Genomic DNA, 25,430 nt, shown 5'->3' with positions numbered 1-25,430 from the left:
ATTGACATCATGGAAAAGTCTGCCCAAGACACCATTATATTGGCGTATGGCTAACCAATGGTGCCACTCCATAATTTTGAGGTGAATCTTCAGTGACTCACGAGTGCAATAACCTCTATGACTCCATATTTTCAGCAAAGTTATTTATGACTCCATAGGATCAGCAAAGTTTTTTTTATGGTAGACAGAATACTGGCTAAACAGTTTCTTCAAGTTTGATAATTAGGCCCATGTTTATGACAGGTTATGTTGCATTGGTTACTGTCATGTTGTCATAAAAATGACACTGACAGGTTATGTTGTCTCAGTTAATGTCAAGTTGTCATAACAAAGACATTGGCAGGTTATGTTGTCTCAGTTAATGTCAAGTTGTCATAACAAAGACATCACAAACAATGTCAACTTTGCATAAAAAATGACATAAACCGAAATGACATCTAATGACAACATTCCTCCTTGAAATGCCACCATAACGTGGTGGAGGGGTTTGAGTACCCGAGTGACCCTAGGAGCTATATTGTCTGTGGCTATATGCCCCTGGCAGGGTCTCCCAAGGCAAACAGGTCCTAGGCGACGGGTCAGACTAAGCGGTTCAAAACCCCCTTAATAATGAGCAACATTTTGAGTTCTGTGACGTCGCCCGGTATGGGGCAGCCGGGGCCCCACCCTGGAGCCAGGCCCGGGGCTCCCGCCGTCACGTCTTCCATGAGGAAGCAGAGGATGAGGGCTCAGAGGTGGACTCGTCCATCACCCGGGCTGAAGTCACAGAGGTGGTCAAGAAACTCCTCGGTGGCAAGGCACCGGGGGTGGATGAGATCCGCTCTGAGTACCTCAAGTCTCTGGATGTTGTGGGGCTGTCTTGGCTGACAAGCCTGTGCAACATCGCGTGGCAGTCGGGGACAGTGCCTCTGGGATGGCAGACTGGGGTGGTGGTCCCTCTTTTTAAGAAGGGGGACCGGAGGGTGTGTTCCAACTATAGGGGGATCACACTTCTCAGCCTCCCCGGGAAAGTCTATGCCAGGGTTCTGGAGAGGAGAATACGGCCGATAGTAGAACCTCGGATTCAGGAGGAACAGTGTGGTTTTCGTCCAGGCCGTGGAACACTGGACCAGCTCTATACCCTCTACAGGGTGATGGAGGGTTCATGGGAGTTTGCCCAACCAATCCACATGTGTTTTGTGGATTTGGAGAAGGCATTCGACTGTGTCCCTCGCGGCATCCTGTGGAGGGTGCTTCGGGAATATGGGGTCCTGGGTCCTTTGCTAAGGGCTGTCAGGTCCCTGTACGACCGAAGCAGGAGCTTGGTCCGCATTGCCGGCAATAAGTCAGACTTGTTCCCTGTGCATGTTGGACTCCAGCAGGGCTGCCCTTTGTCACCGGTTCTGTTCGTCATTTTTATGGACAGAATTTCTAGGCGCATCCAGGGGCCGGAGGGTGTCAGGTTTGGGGACCACACGATGTCGTCTCTGCTCTTTGCGGATGATGTTGTCGTGTTGGCCCCTTCAAGCCAGGACCTTCAGCATGCACTTGGATGGTTTGCAGCCGAGTGTGAAGTGGTGGGGATGAAAATCAGTACCTCCAAATCCGAGGCCATGGTCCTCAGTCGGAAAAGGGTGGCTTGCCCACTTCAGGTTGGTGGAGAGTGCCTGCCTCAAGTGGAGGAGTTTAAGTATCTAGGGGTCCTGTTCACGAGTGAGGGAAGGATGGAACAGGAGATTAACAGACGGATCGGTGCAGCTTCTGCAGTAATGCGGTCGATGTACCGGTCTGTCGTGGTGAAGAAAGAGCTGAGCCGCAAGGCAAAGCTCTCGATGTACCGATCAATCTACGTTCCTACTCTCACCTATGGTCATGAGCTTTGGGTCATGACCGAAAGGACAAGATCCTGGATACAGGCAGCCGAAATGAGCTTTCTCCGCAGGGTGGCTGGGCGATCCCTTAGAGATAGGGTGAGAAGCTTGGTCACCCGGGAGGAGCTCAGAGTAGAGCCGCTGCTCCTCCACATCGAGAGGGGTCAGCTGAGGTGGCTTGGGCATCTGTTTCGGATGCCTCCGGAATGCCTTCCTGGGAAGGTGTTCCGGTCCCGTCCCACCGGGAGGAGACCCTGGGGAAGACCTAGGACACGCTGGAGGGACTATGTCTCCCGGCTGGCCTGGGAACGCCTCGGTGTCACCCCGGAAGAGCTGGAGGAAGTGTCTGGGGAGAGGGAAGTCTGGGCATCCCTGCTTAGACTGCTGCCCCTGCGACCCGGCCCCGAAAAAACGGAAGATGAGGATGATGATGATGATGACAACATTTCAAAAACATTCCAAATTATTCTTTCATGTGTCATGTCATGGTTATGACAGTGTCATGCCACTCTTATGCACACTCCTTCAAGTAAAGTGTTACTGCCTGTTTTTTTACCCCGTTTTCCAACTTAATCCACCAAAAGCACACCTTGCGTTGGTACCCAGGCAGCCGCTAATGGTACCCAGGTGCTAATCACCCCTCACTGAATGAACGACATCAATGGATGAATGGGCGATACTCCCAGATGAATGATCAGAGGCTTGGTTGAATTTGAATAAACGTACAACTATATCTATTCACGAAACAAAATTCTAAAAAAGGTATTGTTATTCATCAAATGTATTACGCTAAATAATGATTTGCACAAAACGAAATACCAACAATATTCAGTATTCAACAATTTAATTGTTACTGAAACATAACTCAAATTAAATCCTGAACAATTCAACCAACATATTACATTAATGTTTTTCATTTCATAAAAGCCAAAATCAATACAATTGACAAATGACTCTTTTATGTCCACGGTGCATACCGTGGGAAGAGACTGAATGTGGAATCACTTTGGGGTGGATGTTTATTTTATCAAATAGTCGATTTCATTATTCATGTAGGCTGCTGTAAATCATCCTTTGATCATCCTTTTACTGTAATTTGAAGATTTTTTTTTTTTTAATAATACATTGCAATGTTTTTACTTGAAGAGAAGGCTGTTGTGCCATATACCCAAACCTATGCCTTTGTAGAACAATGCAAGAGGCTACATATCCTTGGATCTATCACTTTTATTTCTACAAATAGGCTGTATCCTATTAGTTATTTATTCTTTGAAACCCTTGTATCCTCAAATTGATTAAACCAAATTCTGTAATTCATAATTTTTTTGACTATTCTAGTTTTATAACAACCCAGTAGATGAACTGATACTCTGGCTGGATGGTGATGTTGCGGAGGAGAATGTGTATGCTAATAGGGACGATTCCTATGCTAATGAAGTGAAACAGCGTTCAGCTGTTAACTACCACATCAAGCAATGATGCATAACAAGCAAACACTTGCTAGTTATTAGCTGGCTATGACTAGCCCATCAGTCACTATCTATTTTTCATGTTTGCTTGTAATCGGACTTATCAGCGTAGTTAGATGCTAACAGGGTATAATGCCTAGATTACACCAGGTGCTTCCTGTGGCTCGTTCTGGCTCAGACAAGGTTTTTTTCTGCCCTCCACGCGGTGTCATTCCCCACCGGGTGCATTTCAGAAGCGGAATGCTGCAACAAACAACAATGAACTACTTTGCCAGACTGACGTTGACTTGCTTTTGATTTTACATTTTTTCCTAGATTTTTGGGGATTTACCATGGGTAAGTTGGCTAAAACATTTTTGTCCTGTTTAATTGTGTTTATTGTTGTGTTTATTGTTGTTATGTCCTACTTTGTTTACTGTAGTCTACAGACAAGGTTAATACACTTATAAGTCCAGTTAGGAACGACTTGGATAAAATATATTTATTTATAAAGCCCTTTTTACATCAGCAGTTTTTACAGAACAATATTTGTAGCTCTGTTTAAGTTATAGAAAATAAATTAATCTTCAATTATTTTGTATCTATATTTCACCTACAGTGCCTGTGAGCAGGAGAACACTGGCATTTGTTCTACTTTAAAGACTACAGAGGGGAAGAGGGAGAAGGAGGTGTATTGGGTGCATCCTCTCAACCTGCGGAGAGACAACAAGAAGATTTTTATCATTGTGTGGCTGAACTGAGGCTAGACAGCCAATGCCATCATCAGTACTTAAGGAAGAGAAGATGGATTAACTTCTGTCCCTTATTAGTCCTGAACTAACCAGACAAACAACAAATTACAGAGCAGCTATAGAGCCCAAGCAGAGAATGGCTGTTGGACTGAGGTAAGACTGAAATGTCATAGACAAAAAATCACTGACCACAAGCTCAAGAAACTTGGAAATGTACAAAATTCTAAGTTTGTTTTTACTAACAAATATATTAAATACCCATTTAACTTTTTAAAAGAGCAACATTACAAATAAGAGGACAAATAAGCAAAAGGACAAATAAGAGGCATTTTAAGAACGAATTAACACTTTCCCATTTTTAAAACAGATAACTATTTGAGCACACTTTGCTCTGTACTAGGCTACTAGACTCCCCAGTGCTCTCGTCTTACCATTGTGTATCTTATGGGGGAAGGGAAATTGGACGAAAACCTACTGGCCTGGGGGTGTGACTGAAGTGTCTTGTAATGTACTGAGTGGGGGGAGGTAGTGGTGTGTGTGTTGTAGGGTGAATGGGTTGCCAACTAGCTGCATGTTGGGACAGTAGTTTGGTGGTGTTGGGCTTTTTCAAGGTTGTATATGGTGTTCAAGAGCCCTATTTTTGCTTGTTGCCTCCTGTCCTTATCCAATCTGTGCAACACTGGCACAAGGCTTAGTGCAAAGTTATCAAGTTCATCTTCTGACATGGGTGGTTTCGGAATAGACTCTTGAAAGAAGGACCTCATCCGCTCCCCAGTGTCTGTGGTCTGTGGCTCCTTTTTCTTGAGGAGCACATTGTGCACCACTGCTAGTGTGGACAACCGCTCCCTGGGACTACAGGACCTAGAGGGCCTTTCCCGGAGGTTGTGGGTGTAGCAAGTGATGTCACTGGGGATACAGATATGGCCCTCTGTAAGGCAATATCAGGGGTGCTGGATTGTTCATCTGTACCCGATGATGACATTGTGGTTGCAGATCTGTCCCTGTGTTCTACATTTACTACTACTAATAATAAAACAATATATTTATATAGAGCTTTGCAGGGACCCAATGAAGCTGTACAAAAGTGACATGGAACAGAAAATACTATAAGAAAACAAAGAAGATTGAGAGAATGGTATTTGGCATGGCTATGGGTAGGCAATTTTGAACAGATGAGTCTTCAGGCTTTGCTGGAAGATGGGGATAGTCTCAGAGTCACAGATGGTTTTGGGGAGAGAGTTCCAGAGCCTAGGAGCAACCCTTGAAAATGCCCCGTCACCAAAGCCTTTGAGCTTTGACTTGGGATTTATGTGGTGGCCTGCAGTACTGGAACAGAGTGTGTGTGTTGGTTGATATGGAAGAAGGTCGGAGAGGTAGGCAGGGGCGATATTGTTTAGGGCTTTATATGTCAATAGGAGGATCTTGTAGTTGATGCGTTGGGAGATAGGAAGCCAGTATAAGTCACAGAGAATAGGGGTGATATGCTGCCAGGACTTGGTGTAGGTGAGTAGTCTGGCCCCAGAGTTCTGAACCATTTGGAGTTTATGGAGGGATGTAGATATGATGCCAGTGAGTAGGTGTCACGGCTTCGGTGGTTGAGAGGAGCAAGGAGGAACCGGAGAAGGCGTGATGGAATGATAGTTTAATATATCTATATCCCAGCGAGAGAAATCAGCATGAGCTTAACACAAAGCGATGAACAGCTCTTCACATGGCAAGAGACAATTACACACAAAGACAGGGGGAGCAGAGGGAACATATATACCGGGGGAAACAGCGATGATGAGGAACAGGTGCACAAACGAGACACAGGTGAAATGTATGATGAGACGGTGGTGTCAGAAAGCAGGTGACGTCGACCGCTGGGGCCCGCCCGCTGCAGGGGGAGGTGAACCAGCAGAGGTCGCAGTCGTCACAGTACCCCCCCCCCTGACGCGCGGCCCCAGCCGCGCGACGACACCGGCCTCGGGGCCGACCCGGGGGGCGCGGAGCAGGGCGGTCCGGCCGACGCTGATGGAAGTCGCGGACAAGGACGGGAGCCAGGACGTCCTTCACCGGAACCCAGCTCCGCTCCTCCGGGCCGTACCCCTCCCACTCCACGAGGTACTGGAGGCCCCCCGCCCGGCGCCTCGAGTCGATGATGGAGCGGACAGAGTACGCCGGGGCCCCCTCGATGTCCAGAGGGGGAGGGGGCACCTCCCGCACCTCACACCCCTGGAGGGGACCATCCACCACCGGCCTGAGGAGAGACACATGAAACGAGGGGTTAATACGGTAGTCGGGGGGAAGGCGCAACCGATATGTTACCTCGTTGACTCTCCTCAGGACTTTAAAAGGCCCCACAAACCGCGGGGCCAGCTTCCGGCAGGGCAGGCGGAGGGGCAGGTCCCTGGACGAGAGCCAGACCCGGTCGCCCGGCCGATACACCGGGGCCTCCCCGCGGTGGCGGTCTGCATAGGTCTTTTGACGGCGGACAGCGAGCCGGAGGCGGGATTGTACTGCCTCCCATGTGCCCGCTGCCCGCCGGATCCAGTCGTCCACCGCAGGGGTACCGGTCTGGCTCGGCGTCCACGGCGCCAGGACCGGCTGGTAGCCCAGGACGCACTGGAAAGGCGTCACGCCCGTGGAGGAGTGGTGCAGAGAATTCAGTGCGTATTCTGCCCACGGCAGAAACTCTGCCCACTCCCCCGGCCGGTCCTGGCAGTAGGACCGGAGGAACCTACCCACTTCTTGATTGACCCGTTCCACCTGCCCGTTGGACTGGGGATGGTAGCCCGAGGTCAGGCTGACCGAGATCCCCAGGTGCTGCATAAATGCCTTCCACACCCTAGACGTGAATTGGGGACCCCGGTCAGACACGATGTCCTCGGGCACCCCATAGTGCCGGAAGACGTGTGTGAACAGGGCCTCCGCGGTCTGCAGGGCAGTAGGAAGGCCGGGCAGAGGCAAGAGGCGGCAGGACTTCGAGAACCGATCCACAACGACCAGGATGGTGGTATGGCCCTGGGAAGGGGGGAGATCCGTCAAGAAATCAACAGAAATGTGGGACCATGGTCGTTGTGGAATGGGCAAGGGGTGCAACTTGCCCACAGGTAGGTGCCGGGGTGCCTTACTCTGGGCACACACCGAGCAGGAAGAGACGTATACCCTCACGTCCTTGGCTAAAGTGGGCCACCAGTACTTACCGGCCAGGGCGCGCACTGTTGGCCCGATGCCAGGATGACCGGAGGAGGGAGATGTATGCGCCCAGTAGATGAGGCGGTCGCGGACAGACGCCGGCACATACGTACGGCCCTCAGGGCATGTGGGCGGAGAGGGCTCGTCGCGCTGCGCTCCGGCGATGTCCGCGTCCAGTTCCCATACCACCGGTGCCATGATGCATGACTCCGGGAGCACGGGAGCATCATCCACTGGCCTCTCCCCCGTGTCATGCTGGCGGGACAGCGCGTCAGCCCCGACGTTCTTACTCCCCGGCCTGTAGGTGAGAGTAAACACAAACCGGGTGAAGAACATAGCCCACCTTGCCTGGCGAGGGGTCAGCCTCCTCGCTGCCCGCATGTACTCCAGGTTCCGGTGGTCAGTCCAGACGAGGAAAGGGTGTTTAGCCCCCTCTAACCAGTGCCTCCACGCCGACAGAGCTCGAACCACGGCCAGCAGCTCACGATCACCAATGTCGTAGTTCCGCTCCGCCGCACTGAGCTTCTGGGAGAAGAAGGCACAGGGACGGAGCGTGTTACGACACCCCGTCCGTTGGGAGAGGATGGCACCGAGCCCACAATCGGACGCGTCCACCTCCACGATGAACTGGAGCGACGGGTCGGGATGGGCCAGGACCGGAGCGGTGGTGAAACGGTGTTTCAGTTCCACAAACGCCCGCTCCGCGTCCACGGTCCACCGCAACCGGGTCGCCCCCCCCTTCAGAAGGGAGGTGATCGGAGCCGCGACCTGGCTAAAGCCCCGGATAAACCTCCTATAGTAATTAGAGAAGCCTAAGAAACGTTGCACGTCCTTAACCGTGGTTGGGGTCGGCCAATTACGCACGGCGTCAATGTGAGGCTCCTCCATAGCCACACCTGTGCTGGAAAAGCGATATCCCAGGAAGGACACAGACGACTGGAAAAACAGACACTTCTCGGCTTTCACGTACAGGTCATGCTCCAGCAGTCGAGCCAGCACTCTGCGCACTAACGAGACATGTTTGGCGCGGGTGGCAGTGAATATCAAGATGTCATCAATATACACTACCACTCCTTCGCACAACAAGTCCCGGAATACGTCGTTGACGAATGACTGGAAGACTGAAGGAGCATTCATCAACCCGTACGGCATCACTAAATACTCGTAATGGCCAGACGTGGTACTAAAAGCGGTTTTCCACTCGTCTCCTTCCCGGATACGCACCAGGTTATAGGCACTCCTGAGGTCTAATTTAGTGAAAAAGCGGGCCCCGTGCATCCTCTCCACCTCCGCAGAGATCAAAGGGAGAGGGTAGCGGAACGGAATGGTGATCTTGTTCAGCGCCCGGTAATCGATGCACGGGCGCAAACCACCGTCCTTCTTTTTCACAAAAAAGAAACTCGAGGAGACCTGTGACTTGGAGGGCCTGATGTAGCCCTGTTCCAACGCTTCCGTAACGTAGGCGTTCATAGTCTCCGTTTCGGTGCGGGACAGTGGATACACGTGACCCTTCGGGAGTGCGGCTCCATCAACGAGGTCTATCGCACAATCCCCCAGCCGGTGTGGTGGCAACACAGCAGCCTTGGCTTTGGAGAAAACCGTAGCCAAGTCCCTGTATTCGGGGGGAATGGGCACGGCGGGCGCACTGTCTGGACTTTCCACCGAGGTTGAGCCAACGGAAACACCCAAACACCTACCCTGGCACTTCCGTGACCACCCCGACAGACGTCGACTAGACCAGGAGATGAAGGGGTCGTGTAGGGACAACCAGGGGAAACCTAAAACGACTGGGAACGTGGGTGAGTCGATGATGTGAAATGAAATGGTTTCGCTGTGTCGGCTGTCGGTAATCAGGAGGAGGGGAACAGTGCAACTCGTGACCAGACCTGACCCTAGTGGCCGGCTGTCTAAAGCTCTCACGGGCAGGGGGGTGGCGAGGACCTGGAGGGGTATGCGTGACCGCAGGGCAAAAGACCTATCCATGAAATTCCCAGCTGCGCCTGAGTCTACCAGCGCCTTACACCGGGAAATCAGCGGAAAGCCGGGGAACCTAACAGGAACAGTGCACATAGAGAGGGAAGAGGTTAGTGGCGAATGTGCATGTGCTACCTGGGGTGACGCGGAAGTGCCATGCCTGTCGCCTCTCGACTCAGGGAGGGAGGTGCGGTGTGGTGCAGTAGTACGGCCTCGTCGCCCCTTGGAGGCACTCCGCACCTGCCCTCCCCGACATCTGCCCGGCAGTGCAGCCGTCCCCAATTCCATGGGGACGGCGGTGTCAGGTTGGCAGGGTGGAACGGACGGGCCTCTTCCGGGACGTCCTCGGGCAGCCAGCAGGTTGTCGAGACGGATGGACATGTCAACCAGCTGATCGAAGGAGAGGGACACGTCTCGACAAGCCAGCTCCCTCCGGACGTCCTCGCGAAGGCTGCAACGGTAGTGGTCGATTTGAGCCCGTTCGTTCCACCCTGATCCCGCTGCCAGGGTCCGGAACTCCAGTGCGAACTCCTGCGCCGACCTCGTCCCCTGCCGTAGGTGAAACAGCCGTTCACCCGCCTCTCTTCCTTCGTGTGGATGGTCGAACACGGCTCGGAAGCGGCGGGTGAACTCGGCGTAGCTGCCCTGGGTGGGCTGCTCGGTGTTCCAGACGGCGGTGGCCCACTCCAGGGCTTTTCCGGACAGGCAGGAGACGAGCGAGGTGATCTTCTGTGCCTCGGTCGGCGCAGGGTGCATCGCCTGGAGCGCGATGTCCAGCTGTAGAAGGAATCCCTGGCAGCGGTCCGCCGCCCCGTCGAAATCCCTGGGTAAGGGGAGATGTAGTGCCCCCATGCTTGGCGGCACGGCAGGGGCAGGCGGAGAAACGGCCGGTGCTGCGGGGGTCTGCTGGCTCAGCTCTAGGCGCTGCACCGCTTTTAAGACATTGTCCATTGCAGCGCCTAGGCTGGCCAGCATTGTTGAATGTACCTGGACCGCCTCCGCAACACCGACCTCGCCTGTGGCTCTCGTAGGCTCCATATCCTTGCTGTCTTTATTTAGGTGTGTAATTCTGTCACGGCTTCGGTGGTTGAGAGGAGCAAGGAGGAACCGGAGAAGGCGTGATGGAATGATAGTTTAATATATCTATATCCCAGCGAGAGAAATCAGCATGAGCTTAACACAAAGCGATGAACAGCTCTTCACATGGCAAGAGACAATTACACACAAAGACAGGGGGAGCAGAGGGAACATATATACCGGGGGAAACAGCGATGATGAGGAACAGGTGCACAAACGAGACACAGGTGAAATGTATGATGAGACGGTGGTGTCAGAAAGCAGGTGACGTCGACCGCTGGGGCCCGCCCGCTGCAGGGGGAGGTGAACCAGCAGAGGTCGCAGTCGTCACAGTAGGGAGTTGCAGTAGTCAAGACAGGAGGTTATGAATGCATGTATTATCAATCAAATGTATTTATAAAGCCCTTTTTACAACAGCAGTTGTCACAAAGTGCTTTACAGAGACACCCGGCCTTAAACCCCAAGGAGCAAACAACAGTAGTGTTGAATTTCAGTGGCTAGGAAAAACTCCCTAAGAAGGTCGAATTTTAGGAAGAAACCTAGAGAGGACCCAGGCTCAGAAGTATGACCAGGTGGACAAGGACAGGGACAGCAACGGGCCCCCCAAACCAGGTAATCCGCAGGTGTGGACCAGGACCTCATCTCCTTCTAACATTTTAAACTGGAGGAAACTGAGAAAAGTTAGTAGTACATCCCTCATATCCCCCAGCACAATAATATAGCAGCGTAACACCTTGGAACTGAGACGGGGGGGGGTCCGGTGACACTGTGGCCCTACCCGGGGGAGGCCCCGGACAGGGCCCAACAGGCAGGAAATCAATCCAACCACATTGGTTGTATTAGGGTTTCAGCAGTAGGACGGGAGAGGGGAGGTCTGAGTTTGGCCATGTTACGGAGATGGAAGAATTAAGATTTTATAGTCTGTTTAATGTGCTGAAAAAAGGAGAGTGTAGAGTCCAGAATGATGCCAAGGTTACGTGCGTGGGGGGATGGGGAAACAACGGTGTCATCGGTGCTGAGATTGAAAGTGGCAGTTTTGGTGAGGGTAGATTTGGTTCCAATGAGTATGAGTTCTGTTTTGTCACTGTTTAGCTTGAGGAAGTTGTCCTTCATCCATGCTTTTATTACAGTCAGGCAGGATTCGATATGGGTCAGAGGATGGGTTGGTGAGAGACTTGGTGGCTAAATAGATTTGTGTATCATCAGCATAGCAGTGGAAATTAAGGTTGAAGTGACAGAGGATTTGACCAAAGCTAAGGATGTAGATGATGCAGAGTAGGGGACCAAGTACTGGGCCCTGGGGGACAACTTGAGTAACTGTGGCTGGGTTTAGGCCTTTGAGTGAGATGAAATGGGTTTGGTTAGTGAGATAGGAATTCAGCCAGGAGAGTGCAGTTCCCTCAACGCCCAGCCTCTCGAGCCTGGTGAGCAGAATATGGAGGTTAATTGTGTCAAAAGGCAGCACTTAGGTCGAGGAGAATCAGGATGTTGAGGGAACCGGCATCAGTTGAGGGGAGAAGGTCATTGACAACTTTGAAGAGTGCAGTTTCTGTGCTAAGGATTGGCCGGAAACCAGACTGAAGAGGCTCATATAGATTATTTTGGAGGATGTAGGCTTGGAGCTGTGAGGCAACAATTCTTTCAAGAGTTTTTGCCAGGAATGGGATGTTGGAGATGAGGCGGAAATTGTTGGGGATGGTGTTGTCTAGTCCATGTTTCTTTAGAATTTGGGTGACAACAATACCGTTGGAGCGAGAGAGGTTCACTATGCTTGTGATGTGTGGACAGAGAGCGGCTTTAAGCAGGACTGTGGGATGTGATTATGAGTTTTGTGATGTAAGGGGTAAGCAACCGGACTGAAGGAGGAGAGGTGAGAGTCCCGGGCAGCAGGTGGACAAATATGGAGGTTAACAGTAGGGGGGGCTCTGGTAGATTTATTAGATTGTGAGGAGTTTATTGTTATTTTATCTTTAAAAAAACTGCAAAAAATAGTTTCGTGGAGGGGCTAGAGACTGAGTCATTGCAGGGCTGAAGTAGTTTGCTAACAGTAGAGAAGAGGGCCCGGAAGTTCATAGAGGAGCTGTTGATTTTGTTTGAGATGTAGGAGGACCTAGCAGCACTGCGGGCTTCTCTGTAAGCTGAAAGGTGGTGTTTGTAGACTTCAGTGTGGACAGTGAGCCCAGATTTTCTCACCCGTGTTCAAGGTGACGACCAACTTGCTTCATGGTTCGGAGTTCAGATGTAAACCATGGGGATGAGGAGGTGAAAGAAACATGTCTAGTTTTAAGTGGTGCCAGAGAGTTGAGGGAGACAGGCATAGCATTGTTGAGATGGTTAGTTTGTTCTCCGGGTGGTTTGATGGTTGGATAGGGTCAACAGCTTTAATGTTACGGAAGAAGATTATGTGCTTGTCAGTGTTGTGTTATGTCAGTGGTATGTTGGAAAAAAATATGAAATTAATTATCTTGTGGTCAGACAACGGAAATGAAGATGTTATATGGGTAATGGGAAGGAAATGAAGATGGAGTTATATGGGTAATGGTAAGGAAATGAAGATGGAGTTCTATGGGTAATGGTAAGGTCGACGGAGCAGACAAGATATGTGACCTTTGATATGGGTGGGAAAATTAACATATTGAATACAGTTAAAACATTTCAGGACAGTGATGAAATCAGAGGTAAGTTTGGAGCTAGGTAAGTCAAAGTGAATATTCATGTTGCCAAACAGGTGAATGCGAGTGGAGAGTGATGCAGCAATGGTGAGTAGTTAAGCTAAGTCAGAGAGGAATGAGTCATTTGATAAATACGGATGATGGTCAGGGAGTTTGTTGATTTACAGGCAATATATTCAAAAGAGGTTAAGGATGGGAAAAATAACTCAGTCATTTTAAAAGGGGATTTGTATAGTACAGCAAGGCCACCAACATGACCTGTTAGGCGGAGGTGGGACAGATAGCTAAAACCATTGGGAGCGGCTTGATTTAATATGAAAAAATCTCTGGGTGTTTGCCATGTTTCCATGCCATGTTAGGAAAAGAAAGTCCAGCTTGTTGTCCAGTATTAATTCATAGGGCAGTGGGGCTTTATTATTCATGGATTTATACGGCGGATGACGTGAGTGAGACCAGAGGGAGGTAATTTTGCCTGAAGGACTAGAATTAACACGCAGTTTGAGCCTCAATGTGAGTAGGAGCGTCTACGTAGGATGCCAGACGAATGGGCATGCGCAATTATATCTGAAGAAATGCAATCGTTTTTGTTCATGGATTGTAGATTGGCGGGGGTGTAATACTTAGTTTGAAAGAAAACGGCTGGTGGGAACCACAGTAGTGCTGGGCAGAGGATTGCCAAAAGGAGTAAATGGAATTATAGTAGTTGAATTAAAGTCACAGAGGAACCTGCTCTGCCAACGCAGGCACCTATCATTTAGATCTAGCAGCCACCTATCATTTAGCACTAGCAGCCACCTATCATTTAGCACTAGCAGCCACTGTCAAACCACGTTATGAACAAAAAACCAGACCATCAGAGAAAACCAAAGAGAAAGTGGAGACTTCGTGTAATTGACGTCTGGGGCCCAGATGATGGCAAACGAGTGGAGACCTGCTTGCCAGCGCGAGCTCCAGAGGGTGGAGATGCCATTCGGCATGTGTGGTAGCAGAGTAGTTGACAATAGTCTTTAAAACGAGAATGTGGATTGTATGTGGATTGCTCAAGTTACTTTTGGAACTGTGTAAAAAAGAAATGTCTTCATGTCATGGGAACAATTTGCATAGGAACATCATACTTTTTATTTATAGTTTCCATCTTTGTAATACACTATGAAAAATGACAACATTGCTGTTATCACACTGTTAAATTTAAAATAAATTATATGTTTGAATTTCCTCTAGGCCTTCTTGGCTGTAGGTGGGGCAAAAGGAAGGACATTATTTCAGCATACTTCCAAAACTTTTGAGTGCCATTTGTTGATTCACTTGATAATTTAAAAAAATCTGTTTCACAAAAGCATGCCTTAACGTCTTCCATCTTGCCTTGCATTTGTCGACTGAAACAAAGAGACACAGATTAATAAAATAATTTCACATGTAACTTATCTTTGCTTGTTTCTTCCCTCACAGGTACTAGGCTTCTTGGGACTCACTGGTCAGCCTAGCATTCAGCTGTCTCCTAGGGCATACAATGGTCATCAACTCAGTCCATATGGTGTGTGCAGCCATTGAAAAGATGATGATAGAGGGGTTCCTACCCAGGCCAACACAAGACACTTGGAAGGATGTGGCCCAAGGATTATTGGAACATTTTATTTCCCAAATTGTCTGGGAGCAATAGACGGCAAACACAATACAAGCACAACCACTGTCTGGAAGTCAGTACTTCAATTATAAAAATACTTTGTCCTTAGTGCTTTTGGCGCATGTGCATGATGACAAGAGGTTCCGAATCATTCAGGTTTGGGACTTTGGAAGAACTTGCCCGATTGGATTTGGGGAGAAGAATGGAGACCAGAACACTGCATGTACCTCTCATCCCGGTGCTACTCACCTGGGTGATGTGCCATTCGTCATGGTTGGTAATGTAGCTTTTCCACACAAGCCATTCTTGATGAGAAAAAATCCCAGAGCAAACCTCAATCACGAAAAGAGGATTTTCAAAGTGCAGGGATGGTGGTTGAAAATGCCTTTGGCTTTCTATCCGCCAGGGGGAGAATATTTCTTTGCAGAATCAACATGCACCCAAAAAAGTTTGAGACACTTGTGGTGGCTGCATGCATCTTTCAAAATTTCCTGCTTGCCCCTAGCAAAAAACCAGAGGTTGGTGGATGAGGCAGAGCAGCTGGGGAAACACATGGCACCAGTAAGACACATGGGAGGAAACAGGGCATCAACAGAGGCCTGTAATGTGAGGGAGGTCTTCTGCACCTTCTTCAACTCTCCTGTAGGTGGCGTGTCTTTGCAGGAAAAGATGGTGTGACCACAAAGCTTATTGCAGACAGAAAGCAATTGTATATTATGTATTATTTTATAAATATGTATATATATATATTTATTTTTTTTTGTAAATAAATATGCTAGGATTGTAAAAAGGTGATACATGATTATGGCCCCTAAGACATGTAATTGTTGTATTTGTGAAACAGTGTTTTGGGGAATAAAAAATCTAGCAAAAAATTATTTTGTTTGAGAACTTTGGTGTGATTGTAAACTATCAACTCCATGGAAAGAGGTCATGTCACTCCCAGTAATTCACATTAGCACAAGAAAAGCTAGAGTCTGCAAGTCCAAGCACCTTCCCAACAGTAGACTGTATTTGAACAGCACCAGGGTTGGGTAGGTTACTTTTTAAATGTAATCCATTACAGTTACATTTTACCTGTCCACATTTGTAATCAGTAATGTAACTTTTTGATTACTCAAACTCAGTAACGTAATCTGGATTACTTTCATATTAAGAGGCATTGGAAAACAAATAGGAATCGCTTATAACCAACTGAACGCATTTTACGGGATCAATCAATGTTAGAGTTTACATAGTTGGCCAAAAACACAATTAGCATTTTACCTTATGGGTTTTGTAGGCTACAGTGCATTTGGAAATTACTTTAGCTTTTTACTTCAATTGATTGGGCTACATCTCTACATTACACGCTAAAGGTCTGTCAGATATTCAGTCATTCCAATTAATCCAATAAACCTGACTTTTTATCTGAACATAACCCAAAATCTAATGATGCTTAATCCTGTTCTGTTATTTGTGTTTTATTCATGTTTTGAATTGCTTCAAAACATTGTTGAGAAAATAAATGGCAATTTCTCGAAAAGGGTATTGACATTGTTGTATATAAAAATTAAGATATCCGTCACGCATACACTAAATCTGCAGTAGTCTGATGATTTGCTCCACAACCAACATTGTCAAAATGTTGCAGAAACCCCCGGCACGCGAATGCACATTTGCAATTGTGAACACCCGCATAGAAATAAGATTTACCCCGCGCGAACGTAACCTGCAATTATTATGGCCACCAGTGATGGATTTTCAAAACGCAATAAATAGTGATTATAAATCTGCACTCTTAGCTTAAAGTAAATGTGGCCGTTGATGTGGCCGCGTGAAATGCAAATAATGATCCTTTGGCAGAGTCCTTCCCAACACAAATAAATCTTGATACTTGAAAAAGATATAACACCAGGTAGGCCTATTGCCTATAATTGTTCTGAGAATTATGTTTCGAGTAAATTATGTTTTGGGCATACGATGATCACACACAACTGAGGCACGCAATTCACATTTTGGTTCAAATAAAGACGATTTCTGACAGTTTGTGCAGAAATTCTTTGGTTATGCAAACCGATTGTTGCAGCAGCTGTCCGGGTGGCTGGTCTCAGACGATCTTGGAGGTGAAGGTGCTGGATGTGGAGTCCCTGGGCTGATGTGGTTACACATGGTCTGTGGTTGTGAAGCCGTTTGGATGTACTGCCAAAATCTCTGAAACGCCTTTCAATTCACCGGCAACAGCTCTGGTGGACATTCCTGCTGTCAGCATGCCAATTGCACGCTCCCTCAAAACTTGTGACATCTGTGGCATTGTGCTGTGTGATGGAACTGCACATTTTAGAGTGGTCTTTTATTGTGGCCAGCCTAAGGCACACCTGTGCAATAATTGTGATTTCTGGGTTATCTTTCTGGGTAATCTCAGCAAAGGAGAAGTGCTCACTAACACAGATTTAGACAGATTTGTGAACAATATTTGAGAGAAATAGGCCTTTTGTGTACATAGAGAAAGTCTTAGATATTTGAGTTCAGCTCAAGATAAATGGGGGCATAAACAAAAGTGTTGCGTTTATAATTTTGTTCAGTGTATTTACCATATATTCATGCCTGGAAGTATCTTGTAATACGATTTCAGACACCCCTAAAGTGGACTATACCATTTCTTGACCTTGACATTAGTCTCGTCTGCCTGTTTCACTTCTGCATCACTCCCAACATTGCAGTAGCTTTTTTTTTATGAAAGCCCACCCTACTACAACAGGAAAACCGGAACTATGAAGACATATTATTTCATTCAATATAAGGTTGACTTTATGGCAGAGAAAATTACACACAGTAGCATATTATACTGCCGTAGAGTCAGCATTTCTGTGTATTGCCAACCTTATATTGAGTGAATGAATATGTCTTTGTAGTGGGGGGGCTTTAATTAATTACACACAAAAGACCCATGAGTGACATACTGCAAATTCCTGGCAATAGTTGGACAGCTTTTATGCTGGTAAGATGTATTGTGATGCTCTCTCTCCCTCCAAGGGATTCCCTTGGTTAAGCAAGCCCATTTAAAAGTAATTTATTCTGTCTTAAACTGCATGGTATTGTAAAAAATTGCTAACGTGTTCCTGAGTATTGCCATTGGTTATGATCGGCTATGATGTTACTTCTGTCAAATCTGTCTGAGATTTCCCCCCATTTGCATATTTTCTGACCTGCTGTGTGCCTATGTCTTGGCATTTCAGCCCAGGAGAGTCAACTCAAATCTCTGTGTTAAATTTTTTAAGGTAAGGCTGATTTGACAGAATCTTTTGCATTAGGCTACTTTGAAGACTGAAACATTAGCCTAGCTACTACTTAAAGTTATAGACCACCCACATTTTTTTAGCTGTATTCCTACTTTGAAAATAGTATAATGGTATTAGGAAACAGCTGACAAATTTTGATTATTGGATGATCAATGCCATTAATGTTAGTCAGGCACAGGCCTAGAATGATGTATGGTAGAAACACATCTGCCTATCTCTCATATTTATAGTGTCTTTGGTATTGTGTTGGTCTGTTTTTGAGCAGAAATGATGGTCGGCTGTCATAGTGTGTGTGTAGGTCTGACTTGCTGTCAGTTTTGCACAAGGATACTTTTTGGTGACCCCTGATTACAAAGGTTGTTGTGTGGTTCGCGCCCCATGAGCTGGTGTCATGGACTGGATTTATTAATCTACAGACAGCAGACATTACATTAAACAAGTAAGATATTGTAAAGATTGTAAAACGTCAGCCCCCCCCCCCCCCCCCCCCCCCCCCCCCAATTGTCACTGTATAATTCGCACTCTGGGTGAGACAACGACGTGAAAATTTTCAACACTGTCTACAGGGTTTTTAGGTAATGGAGCGTGAAATGGTTAATGGGTAATGGAGCGCGAATTGCTGCATTCTTGGAAAATAGAATAATTTAACACAATTACATACTTTGCTAATGCTGAGTAACAGATTCCAAAGTACAGTGACACAAAGACACATTGGCGTGTAGTTAGTTGGGGCTGTAACAAGAAATTGTAATTCACAATGGCCATGTTCTTTTACTTTCCCCAGGAGAACTGTAATGGAGATGTTTCCACAACCCGGGAAGTCGATTATCTTTGACACCTTCCCTGATCCAACAGATACCTGGGAGATCATTGAGACCATCGGGAAAGGAACTTATGGGAAAGTCTACAAAGTGCTCAACAAGATCGATGGCAGCAAAGCAGCTGTCAAGATACTGGACCCGATCCATGTGAGTGAATTATCCTCATGTTCTGTAGTAAGGGTGTTTGCTAGTTGAGCTGCATGTTATGGTTACAGATATACAGTGCCTTGCAAGAGTATCATTCCCCTAGTTTGTTTTCCTATATTATTACTTTTTATCCTGTATATTACATTGATTTAATATACAGGACATACACAAAATTACACAAAGTGAAAAAAATTACTTATAGATTTTCAAAATCTATGTATAACAGAAAAAACTGAAAAGTGCTGCATGCCTATGTATTCACCCCCTTTGCTGGGAAGCCCCTAAATAAGATTTGGTGCAACAAATTACCTTCAGAAGTCACATAATTAATTAAATTAAGTCCACCTGTGTGCAATCTAAGTATCACATGATATGTCACGTGATCTCAGTATGTATACATCTGTTCTGAAAGGCCCCAGAATATGCAACACCACTGAGCAAGGGGCACCACTAATCAATCGGCACCATGAAGACTAAGGAGCTCTCCAAACAGGTCAGGGACAAAGTTGTGGAGAAATACAGATCAGGGTTGGCTTATATAAAAATCTTTGAAACTTTGAACATTCCACGGAGCACCATTAAATCCATTATTTAAAAATGGGAAGAATATGGCAACACAACAAACCTGCGAAGAGAGGGCCGCCCACCAACTCATGGACAAGGCAAAGAAGGCATTAATTTCAGAGGCAACAAAGAGACCAAGGATAACCCTGAAGGAGCAGCAAAACTCCACAGCGATGATTGGAGTATCTGTCCATAGGAACACTTCAAGCTTTACACCCCACAGAGCTGGGCTTTATGGAAGAGTAGCCAAAAAAAAGACATTGCTTAAAGATTATTTTTTTCATTGTATCAACAAGTCACAGTTTATTTTAGTCTGTCTGGTACTATTATCAATAGTATATTGTCTTTTTTCAAAACACTTAGTAAAAAACTACAAACTCATCACACTTTAAATAACCCTTTAAATATTGCATTCAATACAACAGATTTTGCTTTCATTTGGTTGATCTTTCACCACAAGACCATTAATTCAAAGACTATACTTTTGGTGAAATATAATTAATCATTAAACAACATTGTTATGTGCACATCTGCAATTCTTTGTTTAATCATTATAACAATTAGTTTAGTCAAGACCAAACGAAGAATGACAGGTGTTTCAAAATGAATGTTACACTATATTCCACTGTTTTCACATTAAGTAAAACAATTACTGTCAAATATTTCCATATTTTCTATTGTCATGGAAATTACTAAAGGGGAAAGGCACAGAGCCTGTAGATTATTTTCAAGTAAATCTTTATTCAAGATTCATAAACCTGGAGCAGTTAACAACACTCTCAGCAGAGTCAGGTCAAGATCTCTCCGTTGAAGGTTGAGCTCAGGTCTATATACATTCAGTAGACCCCACTGTGTCCCCCTCCTATGCACGGTTAGTCTACATGTCTCACCAGCTTCTCTGCAAACTTCAGCTTACCAAGATAACAAGATGTCTACAGCCCTTGAGGAGTTTAGCCAAAGCTTTGTTGTAGGAACACCCTGTACAAGTGAGCAGAGTCGAAACATACAATGGCCTTACTAAATTACTGGATTATACTTAGAATAAGCAATATGATTTCAGCGTACTATGGAATAAGAACATTTCTACCACAATCCCTACTTTTGAGACTAAGTCTCAACAAAAAGCAATTTTAAACAGTACAACCAATGAAAGACAAAAGCAGTAAAAAATACATTAGACATTCCAGAAACATTCCCATACCCAAAGGAAAGGGAAGACAAAAACGTTATTTATGTTAGTCACAAAAATAATTTCAGCAAGCAATGATTATACAAATAGTAACGTTTACTTGGTCTCGTTACAGTTGTCATCCACCGGCCTTCTCACTGATTCCCTGTACAACCGCATAACATTCATGTGTCTGTTGTCCAGGTCAATGTAAGTTAGATTAAGTGTTGGTCCTAATGACCATTCTCATGGTGGTGTTTCCTGTGGGCTGTTGCCCAATCATGCAGTTCGGCGGTCCTCCTGTAGCGGTTGGGGTGGCTGTTATTTGCTAGACTCCAGTCTTGAGCCCACCGTGGGCTCGCTCTGAGGCGGCTATTATTTAAGTCCTGCCGTTGGACTATGCTGCTTATTCTGTCCTAGCAGTTGTGTCCTAACAATGCTTAGGCAGATAGCGAACAAAGCAATGAATGAAGCTGGTTTGACGTCTCCTTAAGATGGAGATTTATTGAAGAGTTCACTCACGCATTGTTTTCTTTTTGTAAAACTAAGGATACAAACAAATCTATAATTACCAAATAGCCCTTTCACATTTTCATACACACACATATTAGCCCGCGCATATACACACGCAGCGAAAGCTAGCTCACACAAGGAAAAATAATGAGCTACGCTAACATGAAATTGCATATTATTAGATTATTGCATACATATTCAAATAAGTGTTAATTATGATATCTGCATACAACTACCAAAAGAACACGTACGGACGTATTGCTCCAAGGATCCGACATGTATAGAACAGCAACGTGTGGGAACTAAACTCATCCACTCATTAACAACAGTAATGTCTCAAACTGCACTACCCATTTTTCCCCACTAGGCGCTACACTCACAACACCAATGATGCACAGCAGCCTAGCAAAGCAGACTCAAAACAATTACATTACATTTCTCAACCAGAACACTGCTGCTGTTGGTTCCTGGTGGTTCTCTGTTGTTCCCCCCAGCCTCTATAGTCCAGATAATGGCAGAAAGAGCAAGCCCAGCGATGAAGGCAATGAACATCACTTTTAGCATGCCCTCCTTGCTACTCCATGGCCATTGTGGTGGTCGTCGTCCTGGCATCAGCTGATACATCATCATCAGGGTCATATGGCTCCTTCTTGCAGTGGCTGACGTGGACCCACATAGCTCTGTGTTTTAGAAAATACAGTGACCTGATTAGCCCTGAGAACTATAATAGCCGGCTAAAAGCTGCCCCGTGCATGACCTCCAGCCTGCTATGAGCAAAACTGTGAAACTCACTTGCATGGGTGGTACCTCTGCAGACTGTGATTGAACATTGTAAACATGAAGAACGGCAGCAGCAGTTTGCTGATAACAAGGCAACATCCAAAAAAGAAAAGGAAAACACCAAGCTCCAGGCTGCTCAGCTCATGAATTATCAGGGACAATGTCAGCAATTCAGTGGAAAGGGGGGAGGAACTGGTGGTTTTCGGGTGAGTGGAAGAAATCAAAAGGGAGGACATATCCGAGGGAGAGTTAGACAGAGACGGAGCGGGGACCATACAAGAGACCAGTCATGTTACAATTGCGGTAAATATGGTCAGAGGGTGCTCTGAACCGGAGAGTCAGGAAGTTGTGGGTGGTGGATGGCAGACAGGACCACCACACAATGTCACACTCAATAAAATTAAGGATGACTGAAGTGTAGTGGAGACAGCTGACAAATTTTCACAGAAGCTGTTCCTTAAGAGATTTACCAAGTCCAAAGAAACCTCTTAAGTTTTCTAGTAGATACTAGTAGCATGTTATCATGCATGACTCCATGTCAAATTTCCCCATGTCAAATGAAACTGTGCGCAGTGTAGGTGCTTCTGGTGTAGAAATGTTTGAGTCCTTAACTATGCCTTTATCTGTAGATGGTATTCCAAATTGGCACCAATTCATTTTATCTACATGTTGTCCTTGCAGTTTGGCTGGCAGAGACCTCAAGTGCAAATTGGGCATGAAAGTTGCCTGTGGACCAGATGGTCTTCACTGTCTCTTCTAGGGATTCTTTAGGACCCTGTACACAACTGTGGATCGCAACCCAATCAGTCACTGTGGGGTAGCCAGTCTTGATTCTCTCCAGGTGAATAGTAAGTTGAGTTTGGTATGCCCCATCTGCATACCAGAGAAGGTGCTCATTGAACCCCTCCTGGATGTCTGCCCAGCTTAGTTAGATCCTGGAACGTGTGATGTGTGCAATCTCTACTCCCAACGGCTTGTACAAGTGCACTAACTTGATCATGGGAATCCCAAACTGAGTTTGGGATTCTGCTGAGTCCTTGGTGGGATCTGGCATCTTATGTCCTCATCAATTCGTTATGGCCAGCCTGTCCTTGGGCTGGCCGTGGCTGTGGGTTAGGGGAGCCAGAAGGAAAGCCTGGTCAGGGTCGGCTGATCGTCCGGATCTGGTAGTCATGGGAGCTGGTTCAGGAGGAATGAAGGCGATGTGGGAAGAGGGAGTGGAGGCAGATGGAGGGTTAAACCCTGTAGGGGAGACCATGAGGTTTTCCAGCTTCAGGTAGAGGAGTGGCAGGGTCGGTGCCTGGGTTGGAGATAGAGTTGTTCCCAAGACCGGTGCTGGTACAGGATCTGCAGGGATTGGAGTAAAGTAAGGAGGTGGAATGTCACGCTCATCATCCTCTCTATTCCTCTTCCCTTTCTTCAGTTTCTCATCACCCTCTGTCACACTTTTTACCATTATTTTCTTACCCCCACTCTCTGTCCTTCTCTCAGCCTCTATCTCCTACTTATCCCACTTTATTTTATCAATCCTATCTTACTCTTTTTAAACTCTTCTAACTTCCTTCTACATTCTTTTAACTTAGCCTCGCTCACTGTTCCTTTTAATGGAAAATCAGATACTTTGTGCCACAATACCACTTGTCCTGAGACATCAGTGCCCCACTTATCCACCATTATCTTTACTGGTCCGATCAGTGGATCCGGTAGGCAGGTGTTGCCCATCCCCATGGTGTATCCCATCCCCTGTCACTTGTACTCAAAACAGATAAAGAAAGGGTTAGTTCATGAGGGAGACATCTCTAATTTTGCACTTGTCACCAAAGCATACAATTTTGTACATACAATCTTATTTTTCTGTACATGCATCTTATATTTATCCTTGATGAATTACAGTTTCCCAAAACTGTTTACTCCGCAGCATGTTCCATGAGGGGTCCCACGGGCCCAAACAGGTTTTATTAAAAGGTCTGAAAACCTCTTAATTAAAGATCTGAAAACCTTTTATGTTGGGGATGGTGTATCAGTCTCACCCTTTAGTTTTTATGTTGGGGATGGTGTATCAGTCTCACCCTTTAGTTTTTATGTTGGGGATGGCGTATCAGTCTCACCCTTTAGTTTTCATGTTGGGGATGGCGTATCCATCCACTGACGCTCCCTGCCAGGTCCGAGGCGGGTCCCTTCTGCTCCGGCCTAGACGGAGTGTGAGCTCCCTGAACCACACTGTTGTGGTCCCTGTGCACAGTTAACCTTGGAGTCCCCAGGAACGATCAGTGAACAGAGTTATACATCCCATCCTCGTCACCAAGATGTGACACTGTCCATTATTAATTATTAAATGTGATCAGTGAAGACATCTTCCACAATCATTGATAAAAACTTTCAATTGTAACAAATACTATCAGGATGAAATTTAAGAAATGTCAATGTTTTGGCCATATCTTGTCCACGTCAGAATAAATATCTTTATTTTTCATGCACTGCTGGGAAAATGTTCTGGCATGGCGAATCGAATCCAAACCTGACATTGGTCACCAGTGATGACATTTCCTGAATCACCCCATAGTGGTGAAAATTAACACTATCCCTCACATTTTCATTGGGTTTTACCAGCATTGCAAAAACCAAAAGGGGCTTATGTTCTACCACCCCATCTTCGGATATGGCTGCACACCTAGATATGTTTCCCAAACATTGACCAGGCCTTGGACAGTTGCTCAATGATATTGCAGCAACACTGTGGTGAGTTTTGGCCACGTAGAAGCCTGCTTTATTAACAAAAATGTACTTTTACTGGTTCACACTAGCTCCGTTTCTATCCATCTGATTTACTCCACTGCCTTGCTATTTATCTTGCTTCATTTTGAAAGACATTTCCAGTGTTCACATGGTTACAAGTTGTGGTTACTACAATGGATTGCAATAAAGTCCTGTATTTAACAATATTGTATTACACATAGGCAATGCAGTTGTCTTTTGTGGCTCACACAACCAACACCAAGGTTGCGGGTTTGAAAATCATTGATGTCACAATCAAATATTTGGATGTAGTTTGGGGGTTCTGCATTTTTCATCCTGTACATAGTAGGAGGCAAAAAAGTGTAAAATACTTAGAGTACACTCACCTAAAGGATTATTAGGAACATCATACTAATACTGTGTTTGACCCCCTTTCGCCTTCAGAACTGCCTTAATTCTACGTGGCCTTGATTCAACAAGGTGCTGAAAGCATTCTTTAGAAATGTTGGCCCATATTGATAGGATAGCATCCTTGCAGTTTTTTGTGGTGATTTGTGGATGCACATCCCAGGCACAAAGCTCCCTTCTACCACACCCCAAAGATTCTCTATTGGGTTGAGATCTGGTGACTGTGGGGGCCATTTCAGTACATTGAACTCATTGTCATGTTCAAGAAACCAATTTGAAATGATTCGAGCTTTGTGACATGGTGCATTATCCTGCTGGAAGTAGCCATCAGAGGAAAATATCAAAAAAACTATATAAAGTGTTGAAATACTCAGAACTTCAAATCTAGTCCATACGTTCTGGACAATTATGCTACAGGTTCAGAAAAAGGATAGTATG

General features: G+C 46.2%; 1 protein-coding gene across 4 annotated transcripts in view; it reads left to right on the top strand.

Annotated features, from left to right (window-relative positions):
- myo3a (myosin IIIA) overlaps positions 1 to 25,430 on the top strand; it is a 279,588-nt gene that overhangs the window by 13,970 nt on the left and 240,188 nt on the right. For all 4 annotated transcript variants that reach the window (XM_029116287.2, XM_029116285.2, XM_029116286.2 and 1 more), the window contains exon 2: positions 18,640 to 18,823. In XM_029116287.2, coding sequence (XP_028972120.2) covers positions 18,640 to 18,823 — 184 coding nt within the window. The remainder of the gene's footprint in view (positions 1 to 18,639; positions 18,824 to 25,430) is intronic.

This window comes from Esox lucius, chromosome 21 (assembly GCF_011004845.1).
Source record: "Esox lucius isolate fEsoLuc1 chromosome 21, fEsoLuc1.pri, whole genome shotgun sequence".
In the NCBI taxonomy this organism is placed as follows: Eukaryota; Metazoa; Chordata; class Actinopteri; order Esociformes; family Esocidae; genus Esox; species Esox lucius.
The sequence above is the reverse complement of the archived record's forward strand: the minus strand, read 5'-3'. Positions and strand labels throughout refer to the sequence as shown.